Source organism: Calonectris borealis, chromosome 13 (genome assembly GCF_964195595.1).
Source record: "Calonectris borealis chromosome 13, bCalBor7.hap1.2, whole genome shotgun sequence".
In the NCBI taxonomy this organism is placed as follows: Eukaryota; Metazoa; Chordata; class Aves; order Procellariiformes; family Procellariidae; genus Calonectris; species Calonectris borealis.
In genome coordinates this window covers 8,873,603-8,898,044 of record NC_134324.1, presented here as the reverse complement: position 1 = coordinate 8,898,044, position 24,442 = coordinate 8,873,603, and the positions used below count along the sequence as shown (strand labels likewise).

General features: G+C 40.8%; 1 protein-coding gene and 1 long non-coding RNA gene across 3 annotated transcripts; one reads left to right on the top strand and one right to left on the bottom strand.

The window, feature by feature from the left end:
• Positions 1-5,178: 5,178 nt before the first annotated feature.
• MOSPD1 (motile sperm domain containing 1) lies at positions 5,179-19,573 on the bottom strand. Of its 2 annotated transcripts, XM_075162027.1 has the most exons (7): positions 19,420-19,573; positions 13,768-14,024; positions 13,509-13,584; positions 10,029-10,255; positions 7,960-8,121; positions 7,270-7,373; positions 5,179-5,523 (listed from the first exon to the last, which is right to left on the bottom strand). In XM_075162027.1, the coding sequence occupies exons 2-6, from the start codon at positions 13,919-13,921 to the stop codon at positions 7,294-7,296; spliced, it is 699 nt and encodes a 232-aa protein (XP_075018128.1). In that variant the 5' UTR covers positions 13,922-14,024; positions 19,420-19,573; the 3' UTR covers positions 5,179-5,523; positions 7,270-7,293. The 2 variants fall into 2 exon arrangements, with proteins under 2 accessions (XP_075018128.1, XP_075018129.1); XM_075162028.1 differs by lacking the exon at positions 7,270-7,373.
• A 71-nt stretch (positions 19,574-19,644) lies between these two features.
• LOC142087628 (uncharacterized) lies at positions 19,645-24,238 on the top strand. Its single transcript, XR_012675534.1, has 2 exons — positions 19,645-22,428; positions 22,927-24,238. It is a non-coding gene; the product is annotated as an uncharacterized LOC142087628 (long non-coding RNA).
• Positions 24,239-24,442: the final 204 nt, after the last annotated feature.

Genomic DNA, 24,442 nt, shown 5'->3' with positions numbered 1-24,442 from the left:
TGGCATTTATCAGATTTAAAATTCTTCTTAGAGTTTAGTTTCTTCTCCTTTTACTCGGTTTGTAAGAGCCTTGGAAAATGCTCATTATTTAAGACTTCCTTCCATGATTAATAATGGCATGTAAGTGTTTAGAATTTTGGTGGATGTCAAGTAGGAAGAGCTGCTCAAGCGGGAGCAGTTTTTGCTGCAGGTACTACTCTTTGGAAATGTGGTTCTCATGATTACTTTCTCCCCTTGTGTGGAGAAAAACCAAAACCATGATGTGCATATCATGCACAGAAATAGTGTGCTGTGTTGTCTTTCAAGCCAGCTTAAATCAGGCTGTGTGGCACTGAAATTGCTGCAAGAAACTTCCTGCTAAAAATAAATCAAGATCCTTTCATTTTAAGTGCATTCACTTCAGCAGTCGGTTTTGATTTTGGAGATTCCTGGCAGATTCCTCAGGGAAAAGCGCTAAAGGGTTTGGTGATGTTGATGGAACATGGGATTCCAGAGCCTTAACTGCAGAGTTTTATTTGTCTCTTGATGGTGGTTTCTTGTTTGTCAAAACATATGCTAGTCTAATGCCTTGATGTTCGTGCTTCAAGCCACCTAGAGAATCTGCAGTTTCCTAGAGAAGAATGCTCTCATGTTGTTATTGTAAATTGTATTTTGTTATTGTAAATTGTATTGTTAATTCATCTTTTTTTTTTAAACTGTAAACATGGATTTAAGTTCCATTGCAGACTCTTGGTTCTTTTATTCTTTATCTTTGATACGCATTTTATCAGTCATTTTTGTTGCTTCTTGGTATCTCTTGTTCTGCTAGGATCAGGATGACTGCAGTTACGTGTGTCTGAATTTATATTCCACAACAGAGGTGTTACAGGTTATTCAGGTGGGCCTTACCAGCCTTTTTCCTCATAGTGAGGAGACCATCCACTGCTTTGATTGTGCTGCTGTAATCATGGTTATGCTCTTGCTTAAATTACTCCTTTGCAGAGTCTCTGCTGTTTCCCAGACCAGAGTGCATTACTTTGCCTGCATGTAATTCCACATCATATTGTCAGCGTGGTTATAGAGCTTTGCAAATTTTCAAGAGCTGATATGCATTAGCTACAGTTCATTATCTAAAGTAAACAGCTAGTTAACTTACAGCAGAGAGGTTCTGCAAGGTTGTGTTCTATAGAATACAAAAATAGACCAAAAAGTGAGTGTATCCCCTTACTTGGCTTTAGTTGTTATGCTGTGAGTGTCTCCTGCCTGTATTCATACCTCCAGTACTTATTTTTTGAGGATACACAGGTTCTTCAGACTCCTTTCATTTATATGCTCGTTATCTTTAAATGGCTCTTGCTAGACTGTGTAGCAGTGGTTTCCCAATCTTCACTAGCTTATGTGGAGCAGTAATAAGCAAGTGATACGCTGCTGGCAACAGCATACTTCACTCTCCTTCAACGGTTTCAGTCTTAATTTAATTTCCTCAGGCAGCAAGCTGTACATACAAGGAAGATGGACTCTGTCGCCAGCACCACTAACTTCGGACGTCTGTCCTCAGGCTCCCATGAGAGACGGTGCCTTCTCTAGCGCGACCGTGAGGAGACAAGTGCCCTGTTTCACAGGGACATAGGAGAGAACCAGTTTTTCTACGGCCACTCAGCCCCTATCTCTGCAGGCAGCTGGGCAGGAGGGTGAAACACCAGGATTACACAGCCCTGAATGATTTGTATTGCAGCCTGTTCCCTTACTACCACTTTTCGGCCAGGAGGGTCTCGTACAAGGTCAGAGGGCAAAAGACCCAAGAACTCAAACTCCCTCCTGGCAGAGAGGATGATTTAAGGTTTTGGGTTTTTTTTTTTAGGACCTCCTATACAGCTTGGTCCCTGAATTTTGAGGTTGCCCTGGATCACCACAAGCCCTATGAAACACAGATCACTCGGCACCCGAGAACTTTCTTTCCTGTAAACAAAGTATTCCTGCATCTGGTTTACGGGCTTGGGCAAGTTCCCTTCTGTAGTCTTGCCCTACCAGTGGGATGGGTTGCCAATGCATGTAAGTCTTCAGTACGAGATTCATACTCCTGACAAAGGAAAGGGGTGATGGAACTTGGCATTTAGAAGGAAAGCTGTTACAAGGAAAGCCAGGTATCTTAAATATACATTGACAAATGAGGACTAAAATATGGTGATTTATTGCCAAACCTATTTGGCCGCCTCTTTCCAGTTTAGGCTTGTTGGTTATCAGATACTTGCTACATGTGAACATAAAATGAAATAACATACGATTGACTTTGACAATTCTTAGCTAGCTGATTCCAGAAAGGATTTCTCTGCTGTGTTGTTGAAGGCACAGTTCTGTGCACGGGCTTCTGTTGGAGCTGCTGCAAATGCCCCTGTCAGCTGTTTAAATAAGAGCAGTGACGGTTACTGTCTGACAGCCGGCTTGGTTATCTTCCTGGGGCACGTTTTGAGAAATGTCAGCGGTAGCTCAGCATTTCCCTTTGCAGGGACTGGGTCTGTTTCCAGGTGATCTCCATGTGAGGCTGCTCGACCCACTCTCCAGTCGCAGGGGGCTCCATCAGCTGTGATCCCTGGTAAATGAACTGATTATCTGAAAGCCCCATCCGTCCCTGGAGCTCTGAAGCAGTTATATTGGGTCTGTTGTTGTTTTAAGCATTCTGTGATTCGCTCCTTCAGGGAAAATAGGGACATCTGAGCATTTTCTGATCCAGACGAGTGCAAACACCTAGAGGAGCTCATGTACCAAGCCTATAGCTACTAGGAGTGACGCTAATGAAAGTGATCTCAGGAGCGCTCTCGTTTCTTGCCTGCCAGCGTTGCTTATTTGAGATATCGGTGCCATAGCAAGTGCTGGGTAAACAAGATGATTGTTTCTGCTGGATGATCTTAAAGCCCTCCTAACTGTCTGCTCAAAATACTTTTCCATTTCAAGGAAATGACTGTTTTGTTTGTGTTAAGAGTCAGGAATGGGAAATGACGTGAACACTTAACTGTTTTTCCTGGTGTTTTTAAGAGGAAGCATATTCACTGTCTCAGGTCTTATTTCCAGAGGCATTCAGTGTTTTCCATAACCCTGCTAAGTAAGTACTAGAGGTGTGTGCATGCATATATATAGATCTCTCTATATATATTTATCTCTCAGAAAATATCTTATAAATCTTGCATATCCACCTGGTAAAATTTTACTCGTGTCTCCCTGCGACCATGCTGTAACATGAGTTGATACATTCCCCCTCACAGTGCTGAACTGAAACTGTCCTCAGGTCTTGTTTTCCCAAAGCTGGAATAAATCTGTGATTATAGTGTGCTGTAATCTCCGTGAAGTAGAAAGAAGTCAAAATTCATGTCGTGCTTATTTTGCCCAAGTACCAGTTTTATCTGCATCTGCTGAGTTACACTGTGCATTTAATCTTTTTTTATCTGTGTATTGCTCCTCGCCTGCCCTTGAAAAAGAAATGGTCCGATGCTATAGCTGTTTTGGTTGCTGATAACTTTTTGTTACTGATTTCTTTTGTTAAGGTGTTTTTCTAAACGAATCGCTTCTCTTTAAATTCCTTGAAAACAAATGCTGGCAACCTGGGTCTCTGTTGTCCTGTAATCTCACTTCCCGAGCCTCGTGTGCGCAATGTCCCGCAAGACTAAGGCGTCAAGACTTGGTTATAGTGACTCGGTTCCTGGATGTGGGATTCTCTCTCTTCTGTACTGCTGCAAGTGCTGGGCAAAACATGAGCCTTGCCCATGATTGAAACTCCAGGATATGGGGGAGAAAAAAAGGTTTCGTTTTGGTTTTGTGGATTTTGTTTTTTTTTTTTTTAAATCAGCTTGAGCCTTTAAGACATCGTCTTTGTGTGAAGTCCTGCTACTCTTGCCCATGTGCAAACGCAGGTGTCATAACACCTAACAGCCAGGCTAAGGTACCACACGGCAGTTTCATTTCCCTTACTGCTGTTCAGTTCCCTTGCCCTTCCTCAAGAAGACGCAGGTTCAACCACCTCCTGAAAATCAGAATTAACAGTGTAGGTACTAAAGACGAACAGAGAAGGTACAAGAATGCAGAACACACTGCGCCCAAACACGATCTCAGTGTTTGCAACTGGAGGCGAGCACGGTGTCTGCAGCGCGGGCTCTGGAACACCGAGTTCTCAAACCAGTTAGTAGCATCTTGTTTTGTTTTGGTTTTTTTTACAGATGTTAATGTTTGACTCTTTCTTTGTCATCTGATGCTGATAGATGACACAATCTCAGTTCTTCTGAGAATCGAACTGAAGTTACATTTTATTGCCCTATAGAGACTTACTTAGTTGTATTATATGTAAGAAAAAATGTACAGCAATTAACAACTTAAATTCAACCTTTCTCCTTTTTTTTTTTTTTAAAACAACACTCATTTCTGCATGGTTTCTTTGTACTTCCATGCATAAACAGAAATGTGACCCATAACATGCAGGGGGAAAGAAAGTTTAATTTCCAAAATGTTTTTTATATAGATCAGAGCATATTATATAGACTTTTTATACAGATTTGTGTGTATGAATCAAATGCAATAACAGCAGCCCTTCAGCAGAAGTATTTTTAAACTTAACATCTCGACAATGCAATGTCAAATGAAGGGAAATAGTTGTTAAATGAAACAAGATAAATGTTCACCCAGAATATAAAACCGTTTGATACAAAAGAAATCCCCTCTCTTAGCTGTGAGGGGGAAGGGAAGGTGTAGAGGAATGCCTTCGTTGCTATACTTAGTCTCTAAAATAGAAAAAAATGCAGAATTTTGTATTAGTGTGCAGTGCGAGTTCAACTTCCGTTAATGCCACTTCGTTTGCATATTGCATGCATCCCTAAGAAATGAAAGGATCTGATTAGAGAACTTGTTTTTAATGTCTACAATTGTGATACAAAATGGCTGTTGCAGAAATTATTTCCCCAGGTAAGAAAACGAGCACTCAACGATGTATTTGTAATGAAGTAAGGAATTTGAGAATTACTTCTTCACCTAAAATTCATAGTTTATTTCATAGTTTCACTGATGGAATTTTTCATTTTCTTCAATGATTAGTCACGACTCTCATCCTTCTGGTATGTATACAGAAGTGTTATGCACCAGCCTCAGCATGTACAACCAGAAACCAAATGAACGTTTTACATAAGACAGTTTGCTTTTATAGTGATCACGCACTGATGTGAACATAGACTAAAAATAACAAATGTTGCTTTAATAAGGATTTTTTACAGTAGGCGTAGATATAAAAGTTTTTCAAATTATTTTCACAGGTATCACTGAACATTTCATAGCTGTCTGTTACAGAAGCACCGAAAAGTGCTTTGAGTCTTTCATTTATTATACATAGTTAAAATATATTACACTTCTGAAGGTATCTTAAATCACTGAACAGTTTTGCTAGCATCTTAATGAGCCAAATGGGAGTAAAAGGCAGTCCACATTCATGATGTGAATATACAGTAAGGTGTTTGACATCCTGTTAACTCATTGCTCATGTTCTCAAAATAACCATGGTGATGAGACCTGAAAGACAAGAATTAAGAACTCAACACTTCAATTTCACTGAATAAAACACGTAAAATAAAGACAAGACAGTTTACCCTGTCACAGGCCAGAAAATAAGGTAAAAGTACATAAATACATGCAGAATGAATTTATATATACACTTCACTTAAATATCGGAAGTACTGCTCTGAATTTTGATGTAGTCAAAATCTGTGTAAAAACAACACTGAAGTGCAGTGTATCTAGTAACTAAACGTCAAAGAAGCTATAAATACTCCAAACAATTATCGGTCTCACTACTGGAAAATCACAACACTGAGATTTTGACTTAAGTAAGTGTAACACTAGCACGCAAGCCACCAGTTTTCATGGGGGCTAGTTATGGGCAGCCTAATTCAAATGCTGAATCATCAGTATGGCAGATTAGCTGAAGGCTCCAAGACATTTTTGTTTGTTCTGTGCAGAGTAACTGATCAAAGACTAGTTTTAGATAAAGATGTTAAGCTTCCTTGTCAGTCTGCAGAGGGAGCTTTCTATAGGCTCTTTGTCGTGACCTTTAAAGAGGGAGGAAAAAAAAAGAACTGCTCTGATAGAGGTTGAAAACAATTAAAAACAGATGAAAGTAGGAAATGTGGGGCTAATAATCCTACTCATGACACACTGAAAAGTTCACTTTAATTATGTGCAGATACTGGAAAAAGTACAAATCTGCAAGTTCTTAGCCATGAGTTACATTGCACAAGACAAAGAGACATATGGAAAAACATTAGGGCTCCTTGAATTCCAACGTAACATCAAAATAGTAATTTATCAGTTCTTAGGCAATCTTACTTTCTTGCAGGCTCAGATGATGTTAATGTAATAGCCTTTCACTGCAGAGAGCTTAGCTCACCACGGATAAAGAAATTTCTGAGACTATTTTACTCTCCTGCCACTACATACTGATTTAACTTATTTACTTTATAAAGATTTTGAAGATCGAAGTGTGACAGAACAGAGTTGTAATGCTGCCTTCCATTGAATAACCAATTTATCCACTAAAGAGGAATTATAGTTCAGCTATTTCTTAAGGTCTGTATTAGCTTAGACAACCTGTACTACCAGAACTACTGTAGGCCTTAGCTTGGATTATCTAAATCATAGCAGAGTAATAACAGAGGCTTCTGGAAGGTGCTATAGGACAGCCTATACCACTTCTATAGGGACTTCCAGGCAATAAAGAGCCTAACTCACTTCTGTAAAGCAAATACTTCTCAAATGTCATACAGCCCAGTTGGTGTGGTATTAACCTCCCTTTTCAATTAAATGCTACACAATCTAGTTGTACTTTGTTGTGGAACAAAGTGGTTTCACCTTCTCAAGGGCAATCAACTCTCTAGATGAGCAAGAGTTGCGTACAGAAGAATCACTTTTTCACGAACACTGAAAACACTGCTACCAAAGGCATCAAAGCCTGTTAGAACTTCATAGTGAATCTAGAAACAAGTAAGTTGTTGCAAATATATGAAGTCAAATGGTTAATACTACAACTGGCACCAGCAGACACTGGAGTAATTTTCAAGACTAGAGATAAAAATAAAGCAAGGATTACTGCAAGGTCCTGATCTGAAAATACATCACCATCGGCTCAGGCAAAGATGTAGGCTTCTGGTTAGCAACAAGGAAGTTTTCAAACCATTTCAGCAGACTGACTTGCATGAGTCAGTCAGCTGAGCGTGCGCATTAACCATCAAGAACTTGCATCTTTTCCCATCACTACCTCACCTCTAGCTATCAGTTTGAAGCTGCCTAGCTTGTTTCCTTTAAATCCTCATTTCTGCCAGGTAGTGGGACAGGAGAATTGAGTTTAGAGTGACTGTTCTTCAAATCTGAAATAGTTATAGAAAAATAGTCATAACAGATGAAATGTGCAACTTATCTATGCTTGCTAATTTAGGAGCAAGTTACAAATCAGGAAGAATTGTGGATGGTAGTGGTCTCTCAGGAAGGGTTACAAACTTATTTCTACACATTTCAACTGCTTAACAACAAGATAGTGAATGGAGCCTTTCAGACCAGCTCATCTGGGCTGGAGAGAGAAATAAAATAACAGAAGAGAGTAACTCTATTTCAATATAAGAGTAACAGAAGAGAGTAACTCTATTTCAATATAAGAGTAAGAAACAGCACATTCCGTTCAGTTTTGTTGGCAGCTGACTACAGTTAAGGTGAAATTAACATGTAGGGGCCTGTATATAATAAATATTGACTAAAATCTGGTCTAAAATACTTAGAGTAACTAATTTATGCTGATATCGCTATGGCTGCAAGTTAAAATATAAGTGGAGATGCAAAACAAAATGTAATGTGGTGCTTCGTCTCCATCAAGTTTCCTGAAGCCACTGGCAAACGCAGGAGAAGTTTCCCAAATCACAGAATTTGCAAGAAAACATTTACAAAATCCAAAATACTTACCTAAAACATAAGCAGCTACTAACTTTTGATTCACACTTAAGTGGAGGTAGAGAGGCACCAGGGATTCCATTTCCCCCAATGTAGGTAGCATTAGTGCTGCAATACACACTATTCCTAGGAAGACTGTTAGTAAACTAGGTCCCGACGAGGCAGTTCTGTTTTCTGAAAAACAAGATGGTACCAATTGTAAGGAATATCTACCTAATATAAGTGTTAAATATTCTGCAAAAATGTTTGCGGTACATTAGAGCTGCAATATCTTGAGATTTTCTTTCCCCTTTGGAGTTTGGAAGAGGTGGAAAATAACTCTTAAACCCACCCTCCTAAACTTTCTGCATTTTGCTCCCTGTTCTGGTGCTGGAACTTGTTTTCACATGACTTCCCAAATCCCTCCCTTCTGGAGGAACAGAGCCTGCCAGGCCCAGTAGCTATATATATACACTCATGACAGCTGGATGTTTCAGCAACACTTGAGGTTTCACCATGCATTCTGACTCCATTCCTTGATATGTTCCTTCAGTGATTAGTAATCAATTAGGAAAGAGCGCCTAAAGGAGCTGCACAGGCAGGTAACTCTGCTTACACCTCCAGAACAAAACTTGGCTACAGCAAGAGCACAGGTTCTTGGGCCAGATGAATTCTCTAAAGAAAGGAGAATGTAAGGGCTGCACCTGCCAGAACCAGTTTATGTGCCACAAATTAGTAATATTTGAATCTTACTTTAAAAACTGTGAGAGTGAACCATTCTGACAGTCCAGTATCAGCAGAATAAGGAAATGCGAACTATAGATGAACTGTCCTTCATATTCATTGCGCTGCAGTTTAACAGCTGGAACCTACTCAAAGGCACGCTGTATCATCTTTGAAAAGAGCTATTAACATGTTAATTGAATACCTCTAACCAAATTCCTAAGACCCATTGGAAATTAGCCGATGTTTTTATGAAGTTTTTCTATCCCCAGTGAGTAGCAATATGTGTCCTATTTTAATTCCATAAAGCTGTTATTTCTAGGTTGCAGGTTATAGGCAAAGACTGTAGTTGCTTTGTTTACTGTTTTTCTGTAAGCAAGCAATATAATGTAGTCAACAAAGTTTTTAAGCAGAGAAATAGCATTTGGATTAAGACCAGTATCAGATTGTTCAGGCTGATTCAAACCCTCTGTACCAGAACAACTATCATAGTAACATTTTGTTCTGTGTAGGATTCCTTTAACCATGTATCCTACTAACACCGATCTTGAGGGTTTTTTTAGTAAAAAATGTTTCACCAGCCAACAAACTATGTATAAATAGTGAAACAGTTTAGTTTTAACAAGAGGGACACTCTCAAGCAGGTTCATCTATTTTCTAGAATTGATTTTTGTTCTTGTCATGAAAAATAAAACATTGACAAGAATATTACAGTATATATCAGTAAAAGTAACAAGAATGTAGACTGCCAAGTCAAGAATCAGTTTCGATTCAGTTCCAGTAAAACTTGGTACCTTTTATATCTCCTCCTACCATTTCAATTTAACTGTTTGGTCCAGGTTTTGCCCAAGACTGTGGATTCACCTCCTCACGTACGAAACGTGCAAAGAGTTTTCAGCTAGCAACTGTGCTTTTCTGTACTTGCGAGACAGACAAATGAGATGGTGCAGAACAAGGAGCACTTTGGAGGATGTTTTGGCAATATTTCCTGCTCATCAGGAAATGGAGGATTAAGGGTTTGGAACAAACTCAGAAGGGGCATATGTTCTGAAAGAGCCCAAGGGAAAAAATAACTACCATCCTTTTGCAGATACATTCCCATTGGCTGTAACAGAACTTCTGCACCAGAGGAACAGAGGATGTATTCTCCAAGGTATGACATGCAAACCTGGGGCAGTAAAGGGTCTTGATTAACCAAGACAGCATGAGCCGAATAGCCATAGTTTGGGTTCTTGGGCACTATCATTCCCCAGTGATAAAGCAGTCTTACAGGTAAGTAAAAAGACTTATTTTAAAATTTATTTTAGTCTAGGCTTTCCAGTCGCTTGAGCTATTCACAACTGATTCAGAAGACAGGAGGGGTAAAAGATTTCAGCTACCTGGTTGACACAAAGTCTGCTCAAAAAAGACACTTTCAGCCAGGTGTTCTTTTATTCGTTTCTCCTCCTCTTCCTTTTGTTGTTGTTGTTCCTTTGCAGATGGAAGTAGAGTAGCAATAATCTCCTTTTTCCCTAATGCTTTCCTCTGGCTTTGCTCAGACACTTGTAGACGGAATTTATCTATCACACCATAGTAAGAAGCCCGAACATCTCTGTGACGAATCACACTGCAGAGGAAAACAACATTTTCAAACAGAGGATCTAATAAAAAGCATGTCTCCTGTGGAATTACGCCCTACATCCCGATGTTTCCCCTCCTTCCCCCATACACAGATACACTGCAATAGAACAGATCCCCATTCCCTCCTCCTTCACTCAACGCTCTTGAAGATTTGATCTTGCCTTCTCGCTCCTCTCCCTATGTTTGCCCTCATTCTCAAATATATCTGCTCCAATTGGCTGGCCAAAAACACCAGTTAATTATTTATCTCAAGCACATCTTTGCCTCAATCTGAGGCCTAGCTGCCAATTTGCATGAAACATCAATTATCTGAAAGATGCCTCCTCCTTTATCAAAGTTGTTTGATGCTGGCCAATGATTTTAAAAGATATGGGGGGACTGGAATGGACAGGGAAGGAAAGAGGAAAAGTAAGACTGCCAAACACTTGGACAGATAATGGCAAAAGTCTAGCTTTTTGAGGAAACCAGGCCCAGAGCTTTACAATTTCTCAGAAGCAAAACTCATTCCCTCTACATTCAAGAGTCAGCTAGATGTAAAGGGATTTTCAAAATCAGCCCACCAATAACAGCATGTAGCAATGCAGTAAAAATGACAACTACGTATCTACAAAAACATTTCTCACCTGTCTTTCAGTGAGTAAATCTGGCTATCAGTAGTAGAGCTCTGTGCTGTCAGAGCTTTGCTCATCAATCTAGCTACCTTGAGCGCGTTTCGTAGCCTGCACTGAAATGCACGATGCTGCAGATACTTCACTAGCTACCAAGAGCGAGGCCGGGTGTAGCTACGCAAGCTGCAATCACAACTCGGACTGCGGTGTAGAGGTACTCTCTGAATAATAGCTAGAGAGTCCGTTATTTTCTTGGTAAGCCTTCTCACTGTCCAGCAACCACCGTGTTGCTCTACTGTTTTGAATACGTTGACCAAGATGGCTTCAACAGTAAGACAGGGTGACAGTTGCTGCATTCCTTATAGTTTTATGGCATTTCATGGGAAAAATTCTATGTGGGACCTACAAAAGGCACAGTTTTAAAATAACACTGATCAAAGGCAATACAGACCTCTGAGCAGTGCTCTGCACAACTGCCTCCTCCCTGCATTTATGATTCATTATGAAAATATGTATCTCGCATTAAAAAGCTATAACATTTAGGTTTTGAAGTCGTATCAGCTCTTAGAGTTAATATGGATTTTAATTATTTTTCCAAAGTGGAAAAATTTTTTTGTAAAAGGCTATTCTAAATTTCTAAGATAACAATAGCTAATCTGAAAAAATACCTACATATAAGTGATTTGGCTTCAAGAAGGTTGCCATCTCCTGAGGGGAAAAAAAATGATTCTACCCTTAGTAACACAGGATAGTAATTTTAAAATTGCTTCAAGAAACCTATCTTTGTGATAATATATACATTAAACTGCTGCAAGAAACAGATTTCTGTGTTTCGGTCTTCATTTAAAGGAACTGTATCACATCAAGATATCTACAATTATTAACACATAGCCAGTGCTTGGAACTGGTATCTAGTTTGAATAGACTATTCAACAAGGAAACAGAGACTAAGTCATCCCCCAAGCGAGAAGGCTGCAGGAATGTACGTAGTTTTACGTCACTTTAGAGGCAAAAGAGCGTGCTTATGACAGGCTTTCAGCTAGCTGAATGTTGGCTGGGCAACTGCCTTCACTAAAACAAAAGGCTTTTTCCCCCCGACAATCCTAATTCATACAACTCTCAGCATATCAGAACAGCAGATTCAGCTCTTATTTCTTCCTTTAACACTTCCTTTTAGATTTTTGTTTCTACTCTTAGTATCATGGTACGAACTACCAACCTAAACAGAATCTTTACATAACCCTGTGCTATGAGAACATGCGTCTGCTGCCAAGCAGAGAGATGTTTTCTACAGACCCTTATAAACAGATACATTCTCCTGTTTCTTTTTAGAGACCATTGCATAATTGGAAGCTCCGTAGAATAATATCTGTTTAGCTGGCAAATGGCCATACTTGCATAGTACTCCTCATATCCTAGCAGTAAACACTGCCCTTAGACAGCAACCATTGGAATGGGATGGGGTTTTGCTGTACAAAAAATTCCCTTGGAAACACGCATATGTCTTATTTTCCTTTATTTAATAAAAGACATTTGTTTAAGATGAACCAAATGTCATCAAGCTTGTGTAAATGTCTGCTAAAGACTGGAATAGCTCACTGATACACTGGTATATTCTGACCTGTTTTGTTCCATTTTTAGGATTGTTGCCCCTGCCCACTGAAAATTTTACTTCCATGTTTTAAACTTCCTTTCTATTTGGTGAGTCCTTGGAATTCTCCAAATTATACCTAAGGAAAACAGTCTACAGGAAAGAGCCATTCCCCAAGCATAGTATTATTTATCTGACAAAAGACGGATCATCCAACAGCAGGGTCTTTTGTATATGGCCATTTGTTAGCCAGAGATTCCAGAAAGTGTTTTACAGTTTGCAAATTTCTAGTCAGAAAGCTCAGTCTGCTCTTTTAGGTACTTCATACTTTCTTTAGCTCTATCTGTACATCAGCACAGAAGTAATGTGGCAAATGGAAGATGAAAAAAATTGGGCTATTTTAGCTTATATACCTACTCTACTTTGAATTATAGCGGCCTACAGACCTTACACATTATTGTGGTCACTTAACTGGCCTTCATCTTTTCTCTGTTATTGGGTCGGGATCTGACAGGGGAAACAAGTAAAAGGGAGACAGAGAGATCTGAGAACGAGAGAGGCAGTTGGGGTGAAAGGCAGGCAAAAGTACCTTTAAACACGGCCCAGGAAAGTGTGCTCAGTACCACTGCATACATTTTCATTTTGCCCATCTGCAAACAAATATTTCTCACCAAGAAATTCCAACCCTGGGGGTCTTGCTTTCTTAGCAGCAACAAAAAAGTACTCCGGAGGCTCATATTACTCTCACTACTGGTTTACAAACTATACGACAGGATGCATTTACTAGCATTTTATTTATGCCTAAAGACAAAATTAAAGAAGGAAGTATCTCCAATATTGTAATATCTCTGCCCTAGAGTGAAAGAATAGCAAAGACCAGATGGCCACAAGAATATAAGAGATTAGGAAAATACTATATATTTGTCCAACTTAGTTTATACTATGCATGCTGTCATTTACTACATCTTAAATAATAAAAGAAATTAAGGTAATCAAGTGTCATACATTAGGGAAAAAAAACCCAACCAACTTCTACTTACATATCAACACAGCACTGAGGCTTCACTGCGCCAGTAGCATCAACCACCGCATATTTATTTGGAGTTGTACAAAGAACTGCAACAAAAAGGACAGTGGTGGTAACAAATAATGAATTAATACCTCACCAACTTCATCAACAGAAACACATAAAGACAGGAGTTTGGTTTTGTCACAAAGATGGTTTGTTACACGAATTATAATTGGACTGTTCAAGATCACCAACTAGCCCTTAAATAAAACTTAACCTAAGAAACCCACCTTTGAATTTTAAGGCAAACTCATAGGGGTTATATAGAGTCAACACCTGCTTGTGTGTTGACTGGTCATCTGCATAAAATATAAGTTCTGTAGGAAAAACAAAAACAGGAAGATTTCCTTCCACTAACTCTGGCTGTCTTTTTTGTTGCTGCATTGGCACTGAATCCTCCTTGCTGCTTCTTGTGTTCTTATGATTTTGTATCCTCAGAGACTTCAGTTTTTGAATCGTTTAAGAATTCCAAAGCATTTTGGCAATTCTGAAGGAAAAAAGGGGAAAAAAAAGAGAAAAGGCAAGAAGATTATTTCCATAAGTCTATACTAAACTGAGGCAGTCAACAAAGGTGTGAAAATATAGAACTTGATGCTTAGTTATGAATCTACCTTTACTTAAGTTCCTTCAAAAACATGGAAATAGGAAAAATATTCGCATCGGGTTTCTATCTGTTCAACAAACTGCTATAAAATAAATGGATAAGCACTTCTTCAGTGTATCATAGCAGCATTTCAGGGTCCTAGTCCATGACAAAAGCTCCTTATCCTGGGTCTTTGCACCACAAACCAAACAACAACAACAAGAAGATATCCCATCCTTGCCTCAGAACACTAACACTTGAGAAAACACAGAGCAGAAATGAGGAAACACAAAGACGTAAGGCAGCAGTAGTCACCATTTAGGCAGGAATCTCTGCAGTGGTGAGCTTCCCGGATGAGGTATAACAACTTAGGTATCTGCTCACATAGGCACTGAGGTATGTCAAATCCCAGAGATTCAGAACAAAAGAATGGGGAACACCTTCAAGCCTTGTTTAAACTAAACTCTTGTTACAACTACATTGCATGGTAGTTACAGTCAATGAATTGAAAAATAACTGGGATGAATAACACCAAACAGATTTGGGATTTACTATTTGATTAAAATATAAGACAGGTTTTCTACCACCACTGTCTCTAACCAAAGTATAACCATCATAATTCTCCCTCTGCCACCCCCACAGTTTTGTTTTATTTTGAGTGACATTCCAGAACTAAAACCAGAACCCATGACCCAATCAAGCAACAATCCCAAACATATTTCATAAAATAAAATTGAGGCCAGACTCCTCAGCACACATACCATTGACTTTACACACTACAGACAGAACAAAGTGAAACAGCTACATATATTTTCTCCCCAAGAACATCATATTTTACTGTAGCTCCTATAGGTTAATTATCAAACTGAAGGTATCCTTTGAGGCTTAACTTTATTCTATAGTAGAAAATATTTTAAAAGTTCCTACTGACTCATTAGCTATAATTTCCACGTCCAATGAAGCTTTATAAAAACAACGTCCATTTCAGCTGTTCTCCAGTCTAATAAACAGATTTGGTTGCACCTTAAGAAATTTAGTTTCTGAACTTTTTAGCAGCAAATAGCCCTAGCATTATGAACAATCAAAAACAAATGCTTATTTTTGTATTCTAAACATCATGATGTTCACATTTCCAATACCAGATACATGTTTCATACTTGAAATATGACACAAGTTTAGGTGTTTACTACAGTATATCTGTCATATCTTCAGATTTACAGGTTCTGATTCTTATTCACAAACTAAGCTTTTAAATTTATTTCTTTTTTAAAATAGGAAATCATCCCTGTGAAATTTAAATTCATGGCTCTTACTGGAATGTCTTTCCCCAAGATCCAGTTTCTTTCCAGAGCACAGGTTTGTTTCCACTTCACTGAAATGCTACTAATAATATTCTGAAAACAAATCCCCAATGATAGTGTTCCAAGTTGATGTTCTGCTACCTTATTAAGAAAAGTCTAGAAAAAGAAATAGCTCTGTAAGTGGCAATTTGGGTCCCAAGTGCTGCTTAGAATTTTGGTGAATCCCTTTTGTTTCAGAAGAATTAACAACCGCTGGAATCACTTTGTGCAGCAAGTGTAAGCATTATTTCTTTAATAACTTTATGTACTCACTTCGTCTCACTCATATACTCACTTATGTACTCACTTTACGTCTCACTTTTTAAAGTCAGGTTCATTGTTCCATATAGTAAGACTATATGAAGAGCCAATGTGGAAAAACTGCCAGCTCGTAGGAATACAAAAAAACTTCTTTCGAAACTTCTCATAGGCAGAAGATCAAGAATTCTATTTTTTAATTTTTTTTTTTACAAAAGTTAGCTCAAAGCAGTATGCAGTAAGCATATGCAAGAACCTTTGGTTCTCACACATATCTATACTGCATACATTACACGTAACAGAAATATAGGCAATCTTTGAAATTAATAAAAAGGCTTTTGTCCTAATAAATGTTTTAAACTATCGTACAACCAATAGAAAACTACTGCTAGATATTTTTAAGTAACTATATTCAATAAAACTTTAAAAATATTATTTATAATAATTATTTTGATGCTTTAGTTTTTTATTTAAACGCTGCACAGGTTTCATTCCGATTCCTGGCGTCATACCACAACTCCAGTTTCTTCAGCTCAGCCAGCGGCAAGTGTTTAGGTGTCCAAAAAACCCACAAATCACAACATCAATTGAGGTATGGATCACTAAGCCTATTAACAGGCTCATTTTTCTTACGCATCTGTTGAAAACACAGTGCGCAAACCTCCCAGGATTCCACAACTTGCAGGCGAAAAGCCACCAATCTTAAAAAAGTATACCGCATTATTGCTTCCTTTTCTTATTTAACTTGGCTGGATAAGAAGTTATGGCTCAAGCTGTCAAAAGTAAATCTGGCAAATCCAGGCCTACACTAAACACGTTTGCTGTCACAGCAGTGTCATTCAGGATATAAATTTCTGGGTTTCTAAGCAAGCAACCAGCATCCTTTTTGAGACAATCATTTTGGCATAGAAGTCACCTTGCTGGGATATCTCACCAAGCAACATCAGTAAAAGCCCTTTTCCCACAGACCGCATTATAAACTATACATACGCTGGGGAGATTTGATGGTTTAGCATTAGTAACAGTATACCTTTTATACACTACTCATCAACAAGAACCTGTAAAGACTTTTAGAGAGAAAGTCTGTATCATCAGAACTTCTCTGCACACATTAACCCTAAAGCAGCACCCCTGTAAACGTTCAGAATAAGGCTACGAAGCTGGCTGCCTTCGGCACCCCAGCCAGTTCACTTGAGAGAAAGTTGGCTGCCGCCCTTCCACACCGTGCATTGCAGCGCAGCAGATTCTCACCACGATCGCTAAATTTTATACAGTCAATAGTCACCATGATTACTTGCAGAACATAAAGGTAAGCACAAACAAATCTGTACAAAACCGAGATCTGTGGTCTCAAGTCTGTGACCTACGCAGCGCAGATGGACTTCTCCAAGCACTGCCAATGAAACTCCCCGCAGGTGCAGGAATCTGTCAAATGCAATGCTCATTACAGGACACGGGCCAAAGTGTAACACCTGAACAATGCCAGCTTGCTTTCCAACGCTCTCTGAAGTCCAGACAAACAATTGTCACTGATACTTTTTTTTAGCACAATACAGATCTTTCCCCCCTGAAGTTACTAAATATACACTGCTGGTGTCACAATAGCACAGATCTGCCAGCATTTCCTTTGAAATCCCTTTCTTCATAAATTTAACTCGACAGAGAAAAACATGAAGTGAAATGTAACTTCTCCCTAGGGTCAGAAATAACACCGACTGTGATTTGTTTTTACTTAACAAGTATCTGCTGAAAAAATAAATCAAGTGAGGAAGTTTTTTGTTCCCATTTTAACTTCCAACAGCCTCATCACCATGGCTTCCAAGTGCATTTGTTGGTTGTTTTTTTTCCTAACAACTGCAAATAACTCTACAGAACGTCATCTGGTAAACACTTTATTCAGAAGATAACCTTCTTACAATCATAGTCTCCACATCCCCCTTTTAAAAATTGTCTAATTACAGTGTAATTTATTTTTTGTTATATCTCATGATCTACCTTCTAAATCTACACAGTAAGCCTTTCTACACTATATACTCAATAAAATTGATGCCTTTTGAGCACATATCTACAAAACAAGCCACAAAGTCTGCTTCAAAATTCCCTCCTATATCAAGCAGTGCAATTACTTTAAGCTACATGCAAATACAGCATAAGATCTGACTGAAGCAGATCTATTAACATTTATTTTCTCCAAAAGTTTTTGAAGGCCTTAACATGCACTTACGTAAACCAATGTTTAAACTACCTGCAATTATTTGGGAGAGTCATCCAATGATTAGAGCACAGACCCAGCAGCCAGGATGGCTGGATTCCATTATTGCTAACTCTGTCACTGACACTCCATGACCTTGAGCAAGCTGGTTAACCTCACCTCAATTTGCTAATCTATGAAGGCACATATTCTGCAAAGTATTTAAGTAGGCGGATAGTCACATTTAAACTGGCAGAACTACTCTGATACTTTGCAAAGCCTGGGCCAAAACATGCTAGTGTTTACCTCTTTACAGAGTGATGAGAAATGTAATTAGTAACTGTCTCCAGGATGCTGTAAAATGAAATCGTCTCAGAGCATTACCTATTAGCATGGATGACTACAACATGCATAAATCATGCTGATACTGACAGCAAAATTTATTAGGACCACGCTATTTTCTTCCTTTATTTTTTCAAATGCTGAAAAGGTGACAGCAACAAAAAAATTTATTCAAATGCAACCAAGAGACATGCAAAAGCAGGGCAAAATGAAATGACAGCTGTGCATTGCTTCTGATCCATTCAACTCAGAAGAACCCTATGGAAGACTTTCAAGGGCACATCTGCTTTAGTCCCTATTTTCTCACTTTCAGTTTGTGTTTAATGCACTAAACTGGCTGGTTTTTAAACGGGTATTGTGGTCATTAGTGCTACGTGGCCTTTTTCCCTGTCTCAGACCAGGTTCAAATACTCAGCTCAAATGCCACGATGCCACAGATGAACTGAGGAAAACACTCTTTCCTCAGAGAGCTACGGGAAGAAAGGCATTCCAATTTGACTCTCAAAGCGCACCTACTGAAGGCAGAGAAACAGCAATAATTGCACACGCTTAATTGATCCTCTTTGTTCTCCAGCAAGGAGCAGGAGAGATAAAGGCTGAGGCATCTGCGCTCTAACGGCCTCTGCCCACAGCCTGCGCCCTGCCCTGCCCGCGACGATAACGCAGCCTGCACCTTCGCACCGGCACCGTCCCGCACTTCCTCCCCAGCCACAGCTCGGAGCGAGTTAAAGCGAGCCCCGTCCCCGCGGCCGGCCGGCCCGCCCGCACTCACCCCCCGGCCCCGGCCCCGGCCCCCGCGGGACGGCTCGGCTCCGGCCGCCCCGCTCCCCGCCCAGGACCCCGCGGGTGAGAGGGGCCAGGCCGGCAGGCGGCGCCGCGCCGCCGGGGCCTCGGAGCGCGGCCGCCGCCCCGCTCCTCCTCAGGGCCCTGCCGAGGGAAAGGGCCGCGGGCGCCGGGCTCCGCCAGCGCTCCCGCCTGAGCCGGCACGGCGAGGGCTGCCGGCGCCGGGGGAAAGCCCCGCGCGCCCCGCCGGAGGGGAGGCGAGGCCCGGCCTGTCAGGGCCCCTCGCTGCCCGGCCCGGTAACCGCGGGGGGTGGGGGGCGTCTCGCTCCTCCCTCCCCGCGCGCCGTCCCGAGGTGTCGCGCGGCGCCCCCCGCCCCGAACTCACCCCCTCCGGGGCCGCTGGGTGCGGGCTCGCGCGGCGCCCCCTTTGTCCGCCCCCCCCCGCCTGCTCCCGTCACTGCAGGTAGCGTCGTCGCTATGGCTGCCGGGATCGCGGCGGACTCGCTCCTTCCCTCCCTCCCTCCCGCCGCCGGCCAGCCAGCCATCGCGAGACGTCACGGGGCCCCGCCCCTCGCGCGCCACCGAACCCCGCCCTCCCCGCCGCCATGTCAGCCGGGGCTGGCGGGTGGGGGTGAGGTGCCGGGGCTGCCCGCGGCCCGGGCTGCCTCCCGCTCCCGGCGGGGAGGTGGCAGGGGGCCTTCCCCAGCTGGCAGCGCAGGGCCGGGCCGCCCTTCCGGGGAATCCCGGTGCCGTGGCGAGGGGGTGAGGAGCCCCGGCGGCCCGCGGTCGCTGGGCAGCGAAACGAGGGGAGGCCCGATGGCGGGCAGCGGGGGATTTTGCAACCAGCCCGGCTCTGCTCGCGTACGGGAGTTGTTTTTTTAAGAATAATTTGCCTCCTCTAATGGTTTCTGAGGCCTAACCCCTTCGGAAAGGGTTCCTGGCCCCTCTCATGGCTCCCGTTGGCCCTGGGGCTGCGGTATTTCCCGGCACGCGGGTTCCCAAACCCGGCTTCGGGTTCACTAAAGGTGCGGCTCTGGAGCTCCAGCTCAGAGCGAGCCGGCCGATCGCTTACCAGCCCTCCGGCGGGGAGGGCCAGCGTGTCTCGCCTGCTCTGAATGCAAATACAACTGGTAACAACTCGGACGTACACTTATGGTCCTCTGATCATGCAGTAGCACTGCTTAAATGGCGCGTGTGGTCTCTGTAAACTGTGTCTCTTGCTCCTACCTTTGTTCTGTATTCCTCTTATTTACTTAGAGTGTTTTTATTAATTAAACTGTTTGTGGACTTTAACTCATTTTATGCAGTATCCACTATCATACTGCTTTGGTTTTTCTTTCTGACTTGGGCTTTTAAGCCCTCTATAATAAAAAAAAATGCAGCAGCATAATCACCACCGAAGATCATTTGCAACTTTAAGATTATTAATGCAGCAAAATATTTTTGTTGCAAGTCAGGTGAATAATTAAGATTTATATTAAGCCATCCAGTCAGCAGGATTGCAAAATCTTTTTGCCATTACCAGACTTTACCCACCAGTGAAATGAACGCACTTCTATGGTGAAATAAACACAGCAGCCATTAGTATTTCACAATAACATCATGAAACAATCCAGGACAGGAAGTAACATATTTTGTCTATTTAAAATCATGGAAGACATTAAATTAAAAAAAAATCCTTCATTTTGTGACTTAGCCAAGATGTGTGTGTTAACACTCATCTTTTTCCAAATACTTCCTTCTGCAGGTCTCATAGTTGCTAGTAGTTCATTAACAGTTTCAGTCTTACAGCCACAAATTACAGTCTTACAGCCAATATTACAGTTAAGTTATTGTACATAGAAATTATAATCTTGTCAGAATTTCTGAAAATGTATGCAGTGGAAACTGGTAGAATATTTTTCTTGTTTCTTGACAAGTGTCAATCAGCTCATAGAGTTTAACATTTATGTTTAAAAATAAACTGGAATTCTTGTTTTTAAACAGACTATCAGACCTTAGCCTTCAGGACACATTCAGAAAATTATGTTTTTACTGAGTATTAATCAAATATAGGGTGTTTCCGGTTTTGGAAACCTGTCTCAGGAAAAGCAGCAGACATAAACATGCTTCAGAGATATTCAAATTAATGATAAACAGAATGATCAAATTAGAAAAAACATAATTTAGAATGGCTAGGCTTAGAAGCACATTAATTAGACAAGTTGATATTTTCGAGTTCATCCAGCTCATTTACAAAGAAAGTTCAGAATCTAAAAGCAGGTTTTAGGTTTCCCTTTATATGTTTCCCAGGATTCAACTTTGATTTTTCTATCACACATTTAATAACATTTGCATCCGCTGGCCACCTGTTGAAAATCAGAGATCGTGCTGGTCTCTGTCCTCTTCCACTCATCTATCGCTGCAGCTTGTTTCTAGGTTGTTTTGTTATTTTCAAAGCCCTGTGTTAGCTCCAATTAAATGTGAAAACTATTGTATGCACATGAGTAGGAGTCAGTGTTCTTCTGCCCTGTTGCTAGTGCCTGATGCTTCAGAGAGCACAAACCCCACATCACTGACAATTGTGCAATAATGTGCCCTTGAGAGAGATTATGCCCCATCCCAGGCGTTATTAAAGGTACATATGTGCCATCACTATTTAAGCAGCACTGACATAAGCAAAAATATTACAGAGCTGCTTGATAAACTCACCGGTGCCGAGCTTTTTGGTTTGGGGCATATACAAAGCCTGGCTTGGCACAGTCTTACTGTGCTTGTCACTGCCTTGCCAGCATGGCGCAGTACTTTAGGTGGATGAAAAAATTATTGAGGGGATGTATACGAGTGTGCCCACATGCCACGTGCTGTGGGGAGACTGCTCATCTGCAACGTGGGAGATGGAGACTACTGCCATGTGTGGCAGTAACTAGAATTATCTCGGATCTGTGGGAAGTTCTCTCCTTTATCATTAGGTTATTGTTTCTTTCGCTTTCTCCTTCTTGGGCTACTTTATTTTGCCCAAATAATTAATGACTTCTGGGATCAGAGGCAAATTGAGGTTGCAGTCCTTGTTATAATGCTGGCAGAGCAGGGAAAAGATGAGAGGAAAAAATGTGGATGAAGAAGAAGTCAGAAATACAGATGCTAAGGAGTAGAGACATAAGATGCAGTAGACAATCTGCGACAAGTTTGTCGGGTCACTTTGTGATCTGAGGTGTAAAAAAATTCTGTTCCTGTAGCTAATGTTTGATCCTCTGATTTTTTACCTACCTTGGAAACCACCGCGAGTTACCTAAAAGTGTTGGCTAGTCTTCTGTTACATAAAATACTGCCTCCTTGCAGCGCGAAACCTGAGACTGGAGTCTGCAGATACGGAATGCTCCTGAATGACTCTGTTGTGGTTTTGGTTGCTGTGGTGATTATCCATCTGTTTAAATACTTTATATGGGAGATTCTCAACTCTTTTATCATGGAGAAGATTTTCTTAAGTTGTGGGAAACACAGCATTATGTCTGATTCCTGTAATTTTCACACTTGATTAGCAAAAAATTCCACTTTATCTGCCGTGGCATAAGGATATTGTGTAGTATTTAGATACAGAGGGCATGGCACTCAGGTGCTGTGTTCACCGCTAGCCCAGTATGCCTGTAACGTTGGCACATACGTTATAGTGGTGCAGCTGGAGAGGCTGACTGCAAACACTTTTATGAGGGGGCCTCCGTTAATGAATCGTCAGTCTGAAGCGGTTACACAAAATAAATTGTATTTTTACGAAGTCTGATAGGAAAAGAACTATCGTGCAGACAGGAGAGAGCTAAATGTTTATACATATATGAGTCTTACCTATAGCTCTTAATGCATTTAGTTCTTAATAGTGAATATTCTTAATGCGATATTTTGTTTTTCCTGACAGTTGCCTTCTCCGAGGCACAACATGGCAGATCCTCTGTGACTTTGAAGTAACTCAGGAAATGGAGTGACGTATCTGCATTTCCATTCACACCCATGTTGTGTTGTTTTTGTCTTGTCTTTCTGTAGAAAATGATTTGCGTTTTCCTTCTAATTAATACCAATTTATAAAGAAGTCTTTATAAAATATCTTTTTTCATTTTAAAAGACTATCAAAAGAAACAAACTACTGCATTCAAACTACCACCTTAAAGCAGCATACATGTTCTGACTTATAATAGAAGCAAGAATTGCTCAACCTAAACTGTCCAAGCTGTTCCTGTAACTTTAATTCACCAGTAAAAGGGTTTTTTTTTACTTGCTTATGTGGCAGCTTTTCAAATTTCCACCCCCCAGTGGCAGTATGCTGTATTCCCATTTCGTGTCACTAGGGACTTAGACGTACTAGCATGTATTTTTTTGTGTCAGAGGTTAGACTGTTTGTTTTTATGACTAATAATGTGGACCTTGGGAGCCACATATCTAAGCACCGTTGAGGAAATATCTAGACCTCTGTTAAAGTGTAATCCCTTTCAGGGCATGCCTATACAGGAGAGTAAAGACAGCTCAAAGCTCTCTCTGCCCATGCTCCGCGCTGTCTGGAGGCAAGCCAGTTCCACCTTGGAAGTCCTTTAGCTCAGCTCTCTGCCCGTGCTAATGGGTCCCTGAGATGTGCCTGTGGACACAGTGAGCACAGCATGCCAGAGAGCCTGTTTGCGGCAGAACAGATAAAATAATTTTGGTAAAATATAGCCTAAAGCGTAGCTGTCTTTAAAATACTAAATGTAAACAAAGGCAGGTTTCATGCATGCTCTTTCTTGAGAACAAGGCCAGTGTAAGATCTAAACGATCATTCAAGTCCCTCTCAGGTCTTGTACTGAGTGAATTTTGCCCAGAGTATGCTTGTATTACACTTCAGACAGGTATCAGGGTTCCCTTCCTGTACTGTCTTACAGTTCTTCATGTGGGAGCTCCTGACATCTGCTTTGCTCCATGAAGCTGTATGAAAGAAGCCATAATTGAGTCTTAGACACCATGGTATTTATAATCATTTAGAAACCTCAGAGAGAGCAAACGTTTAGAGTTTTATAGACAGTCATCATCTTTATGAAGTGTAAGATCTATTTCTGCGTTGTCTGTAGGACCCTGCTGAGAATCTCCATTGTCCTGCTCATTGGAAAGCTGCAAACCCAGCATGGGCTCTGCTTCTTTCAAGGATGTGCGCATACATCTCTTATAAATAAGCAGTTATGGTTGTTTCATTAGACCTCTAATAACATCTCTATTTCATTTTCCTTCCAAAGATGTTTACTGCAGTGTTGACACATATTTATAATGTCATCTCAAAAGTAAGAGGCTATCCTGTCAGATTTACAGCTATTATAAAATATGATGCTATCTGCATACAAATGGACGGTAGGAACCTTGCAGACATTTCCCCTATTATTACTGCCTAAGGAAGCAATAAAAATTTAATATTT

Excerpts from the sequence above, each read along its gene's own strand:
- MOSPD1 (XM_075162027.1), bottom strand. The coding sequence starts at position 13,921 with ATGCAGCAACAAAAAAGACAGCCAGAGTTAGTGGAAGGAAATCTTCCT. Across the intron at positions 10,256-13,508 it reads CCTCAGTGCTGTGTTGATAT|TGTGATTCGTCACAGAGATG; the intron begins GTAAGTAGAAGT and ends TTTCCTCTGCAG. Across the intron at positions 7,374-7,959 it reads AGTAGCTGCTTATGTTTTAG|ATTTGAAGAACAGTCACTCT; the intron begins GTAAGTATTTTG and ends TAACTATTTCAG.